This window comes from Anopheles coustani, chromosome X (assembly GCF_943734705.1).
Source record: "Anopheles coustani chromosome X, idAnoCousDA_361_x.2, whole genome shotgun sequence".
NCBI lineage: Eukaryota > Metazoa > Arthropoda > Insecta > Diptera > Culicidae > Anopheles > Anopheles coustani.
In genome coordinates, this window is record NC_071290.1 from 11,446,813 (window position 1) to 11,456,820 (window position 10,008).

General features: G+C 41.0%; 1 protein-coding gene across 1 annotated transcript in view; it reads left to right on the forward strand.

Moving 5' to 3' along the window:
• The window catches only part of LOC131269087 (glutamate receptor ionotropic, kainate 2), a 126,600-nt gene extending 120,879 nt beyond the window's left edge, over positions 1 to 5,721 (forward strand). Inside the window, exons 15-18 of the mRNA XM_058271405.1 lie at positions 953 to 1,068; positions 1,169 to 1,324; positions 4,538 to 4,540; positions 5,497 to 5,721. Coding sequence (XP_058127388.1) covers positions 953 to 1,068; positions 1,169 to 1,324; positions 4,538 to 4,540; positions 5,497 to 5,721 — 500 coding nt within the window. The remainder of the gene's footprint in view (positions 1 to 952; positions 1,069 to 1,168; positions 1,325 to 4,537; positions 4,541 to 5,496) is intronic.
• The last annotated feature ends 4,287 nt before the right edge of the window (positions 5,722 to 10,008 follow it).

Sequence of the window (10,008 nt, forward strand, 5' to 3'; positions counted from 1 at the left end):
CGTTTTTTGTCAGTAAATGTGGTTCCAACCGATATTAAAAGTTTTAAAAAGCGTTGATTTCATCCAAGAAAGTTGTTTTCAACTAAAATACGAAAAAAATCTTTTTCATTTCGAGTTGTTATGGTTCTGTCAAACAACGTATTATATTTGTTTGGTATATATTTGTTGCGGTAAACATGAAATGCCACGTCGATAGATAAAATTTAAAGCGAGGTTCTTTACGTTTAACGTAAAAATAAAAAAATATACTGTAAACAAGTTGATGTAAAAATCAAATTTATCAATTTAAATCGAAATAATAGACGATATAAAAATACACAGTAATTAATTCACTTTTCTTGCGCAAACGTTGTTGATACCGACGCGGAACAAAGTAAACAAATAAATTGCAACAAACGAGGACTTTTGTGAGATTGACAACTTGCTCTTCTAAACTGTTGCAAATCTCCTTGTTTGGTATGCACATTTCCCTTTATTATTTGACATATTCCCCTAGTTGACTGTAATGTTCTCTCTACCGATTGAATTTATCCCCTATGCTTTTGAAATGTTCCCTCTCCTTATTGAAACATTCCATTATCAGGATCAATAGAACGCTGAACCCTTCAGTCCGCGTCGTTAACTATTAGAATTTCATTTAGTTTCAACTATTGTTTACTTTTGGCACAAGATTTTTGGCAAAGCTCGTCGAGAAAATTGACAAGACACGTCAGTATCTCGTGATGCCCTCAATTGTTTACGTTTTCGCTTATAATTGTTACGTTTACTCATATAATTATGTGTTAGATATACCTGTTTAATGAACACTATCAGTCAACAAGTAAATCAATCAAACTAGTTCTTGATAAATGTCGATCCAACTGTTCGAGAAAATTAAATCGATCCAGAAAATCGCCTAAGCAAAGGAAATGGACATCGTTTGATTCACTTCCCTTCACTCTCGTCCCCTCAGATTCACCTTTCCGGACGGCGATCAGTGGCGCGGTGCTGAAGCTGCAGGAGGAGGGCAAGCTGCACATACTGAAAACTCGCTGGTGGAAGGAAAAGCGAGGCGGCGGATCCTGTAGGGTACGTGTTCGTCTTCTCCCCGTCCGCACCCCTCCATCGCCCGCCTGTGGGTGCATGTGTTTAATTGTCATCTTCTCTCGTCCCGCTTGCCCTTCCGCAGGATGACACATCGAAGTCGAGCTCGACGGCGAACGAGCTGGGGTTGGCGAACGTTGGCGGCGTGTTTGTCGTCCTGATGGGCGGCATGGGAGTTGCGTGCGTCATCGCGGTGTGCGAGTTCGTCTGGAAGAGCCGGAAGGTGGCCGTCGAGGAGCGGGTAAGCGAACCATCCCATTCCCCTACAACCTTATTCACGCTGAAGACGGGAGGGGAAACAAAACGGTGACAGATTACAACCATCATGTCGCACGACCCGACCCGGAAATCCGGTCCAGTCCACACCGTGACGTATCGTTCCCGTCATTGTCTATCATTTATCTTCTCTTTCTCTCTTTTTTCTCTTTCTCTCTTCTTCTCTTTTCCCTACGCTCGTTGTTGTTCTGTTCTTTCCGTTTCGTTACGTGTAATTTGTTTCTTAAATCGGGCTTCATTTACGGCCTCCCTCCCTCTCCGCACTTTTGTTTACCGCCCCCGACCACACTGTTCTCGATTATTCCTGTGGTTCCTCTTTGCGCCTCAGGAGCCGTACCAGAAAAAGCATCCAAAGGAATGCAGATTCGAGTAGACGCGAGCGAACAGTAGAGTGTATCCGGCTCCAGGTCGAACCTGCAAGGGCAAAGGGTTCAGCTACCCTCTCGGACCGTTTAGAAAATCCTCTGTTGAAGGGTTGCGTTGGTTGGTGTTCGTAGGACAGGTATTAAGTTGAGTTATTGAGAAAAGTAAAACAGGAAGGGTTTCAGTTCTGCCCGGACCAACTAGGCATCAAAACAAAATTAACAAGAACATAATATTGACCAGTGCAAGAAAGGGAGAGGAAGCCGAAAACACTAGCAATCACCGCAAGCAGGAAAAGTAGATTTCATTGGAGTAAATTTGTGCGACACACAGCATCGTATCAGTGTAAAATGACATGTTTAACAAACATTACTCGCCCTCCGTCGCTGTCCCATGTTTGTGCAGATCCCGTTCCGCAATGCTCCGATCAAACCTTTACAATACACGTGGTTGATGTATGGCATGCATCCTTTCCACACATGGTTTCCCAGGTGTAAAGTTGCAAACAGCGCGGAGACAGTTCAAACACACATCAAGCAGTTGTTAAATCACACACCAAATGCAGCCACGAGCATCTTGGAAGGCTAGGAACGATTTCATGGCGGTACTCGTACCATTAGAATGTGTATAATTTTGTTTTCTATCCCACTTTTCAACTTGTTGGTTTCTGCAGTCCACTTCGCTTCTATTTTAATTATTGTATTTTGTTTCTTCCTACCTCTTGGTTGCTTTCTATCCATCAAGTTTTGTTACTCACCCTAATACCCGCCTATTGAGTTACGTTTTTTGTGTTTATCTTCTATTTTCCTTCTTTCCACGATTAACAATGCAGTATTAGATCCGTGGTTGATGGAACTCTTTGACTGACAGCCATCGACTAACCATCTCGTGAACAATGTTCCCGGCGGCTAGCTGCTCTGGATCACGCTGAGCGGTAGGTGGTGCAGCGGGGAGAAGAAGATTATCTAAATAAAAAATAAACAAATGCACTCTGGGAAGGAGACCGATCACCCCGCGAGCCACAAGCCATCGGAAGCAGCGAAGTGAAATGACACACGCTACAAAAGGATTTGGTAAACTACCACTAACTGCGAGTAACCATAATTATAAGGTTTCGGAGCATAACCTCGTTTGGTTTACGTTGAATGATCCGTTCGCAAACAGGAAGAGAAAGGGAAGTGTGGAAAGTATAAGGTGGCGCACGTAAACGAAAGTAGAATAGCGAAGTTATGCTCCTTCTGGAAGGAAACATTGTGTAAAGATATAAATGAAATAAAGTGAGAAGTATTGCTCACTCGACAACAAAAAAAAGATGACAACCAAATGGGCGAACATAAACACACAAACAGAGAGCGGTAATCATAGACGAAAAAAAAAACTTTTAAGCCAAGCAACCATAAGGAGACAAAAGGAACTAACTAACACATTAGGGAATTTTTTTACACAACCTTAGAATAAACTAACATAACTAACACTCTTCGATGATCGAGATCAACATGAGCGTGTGAGAGTTGTACAAAAAGAGACGTGCACTACATTTGGGGGGTTTTATTTCAAATCAAACGTTTACGTAACGTAAAATAACGAAAATTGTTGTTGTGTCGAGATAAGATAATGGAACATTCCATGGCAATTTTTTTTCCATCCAACGAGGAGAAATGTTGTTCTGACATTTCATCACTTCTTGGGGTACCCTTTATTTGTTCTGTTAATATTCAACCAACTATCATCGTTGCAGTGGTGACGTAAAGCAAACATTCCAATGTGCGCAAGGGTGTCCAAAAAATCTATCTACTATTTTATCCCGGGCACAGTAAACATTAGAACCAAAGTAGATAAGCAGAAAGAACCATAGATAAACGATAAGTGATAGGAAACACACGGCAAGGACACAGAGGCACAAAACCAGACATCCGTAGAGGATGAAGAAAGAAAGCCATCCTTATCTGTTGTTGAAGAAATATGAGAAGCATAATTTTAACACAATGACGACGAAGCGACCAGTGGTGAAAAGTAATAAAAAACGCGGAGGAAAAAACATTACACACCGACAGATACATGTACACGAACGAACTCACACGCCCACAAAAGTACGATCAGTCTGAAGGAAATAAAAACGATTCTACTCTGAAGAAAAACTTTAAACAAAATGTTTTACGTCATTGGCGCTCCTTTTCCCGTTTTCTGCTTTCCGTTGCTTCCCCGCTAGTTTTGTCGTCCCCTGGCCTGGTTCCAATCTAATATCTTGGTTTCGATTTGTGTTTCTTATTATCACTTGCTTCCGGTTCCCCCACAGGTTCGCTTCTACTTCACGGGTTCACTTTTTATGTGGCAGATAATTAGGTTTATCCTCGTTTGCTCGATGGTTTTACTTTTACTTTATCAGTTTTCATATTGCTCTCCCTGAGGCTGCAAACTTTTCCAGTCTTTATGTCTGTATGCACCACCAGCTTTTTTCACAAATCCATTTTGATAACGAACAGAACAGGAAAGCTGAAAAGCTTCCCGTCACAACAACAAGCACGCACTGCACCGCGAACCAAATATCACGCATAGAGATCAGTGGCAATCTGTTCTTCTCTTCTTTTCTCTTCCTCCGATTCCCTTTTCATCCGGGGTTTGGATAAATTTGCCGAACGTTACGGGTGTTGTCGAATTCTCGCAATCATTCGCTTTATAACACTTGCAAAAACCAATCGAAAAAAATCTTCGGCGGTCGCAATGGTTCGAATCCTGGCCGGGATGGGAACTAAACCCGCTGCAATTGCTGCTGACCCGTCCTGACATTATGCGTTCGGCTGTATCATCCCTGAAGGAGGTGAGTAGAAACAATATGAGCTATTCTGATGCAGTAAAAATATCTCCAATAGATATCAATTTACCAATAATATCCATTAGCATAAAGTAATATATTCTGTTCAGTTGCTACAAGATCACCTTGCATTTTCCAAAAGCGGAAATTCGTTCAAAGGAAACAGAATCAATTTCAATTAGAATATTATGTGTATGTTTATTTAAGAGAGAGTAGATATGTTATCTTTTCTAATAAAGGATTAAGAAGGTGTTGCATTCTTTCGTTGAGACTACTCGATTTTGAAAGGAATAACGACTTAACTCATAGAAAAGTTTTGGAACTATTGAGTAATTTTTTTTTTTAAATCACAAATTAGAATTTAAATCCAAGACAGGGACTTAGTACACGAACTATAGATGAATATACATACAATTTGGGATTCGACTCTCTGTGGTGACTAGTAACTCTTTTACTCAATTTCGAATCTTCAGTTGGGATTCGAATCTCTATGACGACACGTAAGTCTTTTACTAACTCATTTAATCCTTTGTGATTAGAATCCCTGTTGAGAATTAAAATTTCCTCGACGACTAATACATCGTTTTACACGTTTTATATCACAAAAGAGTGATTTAATGATTCGAATCATCGTGAAGATTGTTCACTCTGATTAAAAAAAATCTTTTAAAAGAGAAATTTTTAAATTGACGGTGATTCAGTCCTCTTGCTTGTATGAAATTTACAGTTCGTGGAACAACATTTAAACAAATGTAGGCCATTCAAACGAAAGCCAATGTTTTTCATGTTTTAAACTACTACAAAGCAACTGGATAGAGTGTAATAAACTAATCCTGTTTAAGATAAACTTACTAATCGTGTGGAAAATACAACAATACGAAAAACGGTTGAGGAAAACCGGTTTAACATCTCCTGCATTAAGCAAAGAAGCTTAGATAAATCCCGTTTCCCGTTTTCCGCAGGTTTCCCTTTGCTCGGAGATGGCGTCCGAGTTGCGGTTCGCGCTGAAACGCAGCCGGCCGAGGCGGAAGCAGCGCGCGGGAAGTGTCAGCGGGGGCACCCTGCGCACCACCTCGTCCCGCGCCTCGCCGAAGGATTTGAGCGAACCGTCGTCGGAGGGCGGTCGCTTCCACCCGCTCGGTCCACCGTACGCCCAGTACGAGTTCGACCCGAAGGCCGTCCCTTAGGTGTTGCGGTTCCCCGAAGGTTCCTTCTATCGGATCGACACGATCGCAGGCAACCGTGGTTCCCCCGCGTACGCCGAGTACCACTTCTGAGTCATCCTGTTTCTATATGTGTATCTGTGGGAATGAAAGCGTATATGAAAATCAGCTGATGAGATATCGAAGTACACACAAATTCAAAAAAGGACGATCATATGCTCCAACTCCAGCGAAGTGTGTGTTGACCACCGATTCTTCGTATCTTGCAGCGTCCAAGACTCTTCAGCCAGTTCGTCGCGATCGGAAGGAACCAACCAGCAAACGGGGAATCGCCGCCATCTTCCGATGCTAATTTAAAATTAATGCCATCATCATTCTTACCCTTCCCTGCGTTTCCCCTCACCCACCGTTATCACCATCCCTGGCAGCTGAAAGCTAAGTGTGCCAGTTCGTAAACACTAACCCAGCGCACTCCCATTAGCGTTCGTACGTACATAAATTACATCTTAACGTGACCATTTGCATAATTCTCCCAGGAGCAGGATTTCCGGAACGACACGAAAGTGAGCGCCGAGTGGAAACGGTCCATTCAACTCAAATCTCACCTCGGGAAAGGAAACGAGGACGAGGTTCCGGAAAGGCGAAAAGTACGCGTGAAACAACAGCGTTTTTCCTTAGTTATCGTAAGTCAAGTGCTATCAATAAATACCAATGAAAAAGGGAGTACCGAGTCAAAAGCTGGATCTAGTGTCTTTTCCTTTTCAACAAACTGGTTGGTGATCCGAACGCATCCTTTGTGTCTTTAACTCCTTTTCATCATTAGTTCTCACATCATAACTCATTAACCCTTTCAGGACCGTAAGCTATTCAAGACTAACATTGGCAATACAACTAAGTATTTTGGCTATTTGGGGTGTAAAGTAAGAGAATATCACCAGAAAAACCTAGCAGTAGGTGTAGGTTTTTTATAATTTCATGGGAAATATTTTTTCCTATGAACTATAAAAGTCAATAAATGACCAGTATAGTTATGATATAGGAATTTATTTTATTTGCTTTCCACTACAAATTACACCATAAAAATTCTAAAAGAAAGATCTTAGCCATTTCTATAAAAAAAATAATGAATTCATCAACTTGCCAAATACTAAGTTTTTATTGTTGGTTGAACGCACGAATGGTTTGGTTTTGGAGCAATTAATTTTGATAGTTCTTATTTGCTTATTCGTTCAGAAAGACATTTGCCGCCTTTGACATAATGTTTTCTTTGATGTTTCGTTTCAAAAGTATCGTTTTGATAATAGTTGAACAAACAGTAACGAGTTTTGTAGATGGGAAAAGTATTTCCCTTGGTCGTGAAGGGGTTAAACAGTGTGTTTATATTAAACAAGTATATTTGGATTAAGCTTAAATTTCACTTTATTTTAAACAGTTACATACCATTTTGTTAAAGATGCAGTTGGTTTTCCTTGAGAATAATATTTCTACAATATCTGTATCATTGTATATACCTCGGCACTGGATGCAAGTCCTCAACTTAACTTTTTTTTCCAGTATTTTCCCAAGACAGCTAAGTAAGTATTTTAGGATATAGTTTTTTGATTGACTTTAGTATTGGTAAGATTTTAACTACTTTCTAGTTTTCAGTTTTCAGAGTTGTGGTTGTTTAAAAATGTTTCTAACGTGGAGTGAACTGTTGATTTCATAGGGGCTATATTCTAAGAAGGTTGCTTTATTTGCATTTCCAAAATGTGTTTTAAGAACTTGGCATTTCTCTTGCTTTGTTAGTATTGTGTTTCCATACTCTTTCAAAGAAGGAATCGCGTTCTGTTAGCTTTTGATAATTTTGATAAACGATAAGAGTATTGAAATTTTTTTCTTAAGCTTGGTAACGACAATTTTCTATCTCTCATTTAATTACGTTCGTATGTTGATTGCTAATAGATTTTAGCTGTACATTATTACATTTAAAAATACATTTCAATGTGTAGATTATCTTATTCGGTTGTTTCAAACCTATTTTCTCAAGCGTTTTCTACTGGAAAAATGCAGAAAAGTTTGCACAGTTTTCCTATATTAGGAAACCTACAAGATATTTGTGTTGAATATTTTCAAAATTGTCAAAATATTCTGATAATATCTTCATTTTTTCTCCAATAAACTCCCGAACACGATTCAATTTAAGTACGTGCTTCAATCTGTTGATCTTCTCCCAAAAATAACTAAAAGATTCTAGACATGATCCATGTATTTGTTCTCGTTGTTACAGTTGTTGTAACACTGATATTATCGCATACACCGTCATATATATTAACTTCTAATATTTTTCTTTTCTAGCATGATTTTTATCACTTCCCAGGCAGATGTTTTTTCAGCTATATTTACAAATTACAACACAGATTGAACAGATGAATTATACTCTGCCGTTCGAAATTTGAAAACAAAATATCTCCTAAAAGAACGGAGTAATCCAAAACCTGGGGCGTCAAGTAATTGCTAAAACTCACGTAACTCAAGCTAACTATTCATTATCAGTAGGTTTTGGATTCAGATACTCTAGGTTGGAAACAGATTATACGGTAAATATAGATTGAGAGCGACTAATCAGTCACGTAATTTACCTTTCAGATGGAACAGAGTCAGCAACTCATCTGTAAATAAGTTCGAAAAGCAAAACCGGCTGCACCGCCCACTCGGTGAAATCGAATATGAAATCCAATTTACGCAATCAGTGCTTAACCTCCCAGCTGCCGACTGATGGCTAACGCTAACCGAAGGAGGATAACGGGCAGGTTATCTAAGTGGGCAAAGTGGTGCATGAACATGATAGCAAAGAGCAAAGAAAAGACGTAGCGCCCCAGAGCAAAAGCTGGCGAACGCAAGTGAGGCTGAGAATCGGTTTCGCTGGACCGATCATAAATATTTACGACGTTCCGCTAGCAAACGTGTCCACATCGCGACTCCCTGCCCCCAAGTGCACCCTTTCCCCTCGCGCCAGAACATTCATAACCCGCAAGTCGATACTCCGACTCGCATAAACAATTCATCACCAGTTCGCGTTGGCGTTGGCAAATTTGGAAACCTCTTGCTCCGAACGAACCGGTCTGGTGCAGCCGGTCCCTCCCCCTCCCTTCTTTCACCAGCCTGGGAAAGTGAAGAACCCGCACGGCTGTGTCAGTGGCGCGTGGAAATTGTTTAGATAATGCTGGCGGAACCTTCACCTTCGCGTGGCTGGAGCAAGGAATGGGCGGGCGGCGGGTCGGGCGGGAAAAGTCAGTCCATTTATTAGACGAACCTCTACCCCCCCCCTCCTCCCGCCTCCCCTCCTGTGTCAGCAGTGAATCAAAATCCGAGCCGGGAAAATCGAATCCAATCATCGTTTCGGTGCTATAAAACAGTGTAAACAAAAGCAAACTAATTTCACAGTCGAAGTGGAAGAGGGAGGGAGACGCAGTGACGCCGCGGAAGTAAAGAATCAATCGCCGATTGCCGACCCCTGTACCACCCTTCCAGCCACAATTTCCGCCCCGTTTCGAAAGGGAGTAATAAATCGGTCGATAAAAACAGTCGGGCGGAATATCGAAAGTGGGCTGCCGGGCAGCGCCGAAGAGGTGGAAATAAATACGAAAACATACATTAATCAACCGGTGCCTACCACCTTATCATCTCTCCACCCCTCCCCCTCCCCAAGAGTCGTTGGAAAGTTCGGTTTGATTGCGCGAGGATCGGAGGCGTGATTTGATTATCGAAATGTTTTGACAGCCCGCTCCATGTTGATGGCGATCGGTTTTGTGCTCGGTGCCGGGAAAAGCGGGAAAAACGGATTATGCAGGAAAACGGGACGTCTGGCGTCGGGTGCTTGGGTGAACTCAAATTACCGTACGCAACTGTTGACATTACGGAAGAGTCATCAAAGCGAAACACACTTCGGCGCCACGACTGGGTTTTTTTTTTACACTGAACTACATAATAATACTCTTTCTTAAGTTTAATATCAACTTATTAATGTGGATTTTTATTTTGACAAAGCCAGCAATTTACATAATTTTAACAGTCAGCTTGAAGGTATCGTTTTGTTTCAAAATTCCTGAACTTTCTCCCATGCAAACTTCAAACATTTCAAAGAAAACAAAATTGTTTGGTAAATACCAAAGTCTAAGAGAACACTAGACACCGTGTGGATGTAATGTGATAATATACGACCAAACATTAGGAAACATTGCAACCAAATGGTTGGGAAATGTAGGAAATATTTAAATTGTTCCTTAATGTTGTTTGCTTTATAAGCTCTAAAGACTGCTTTAATTGTGG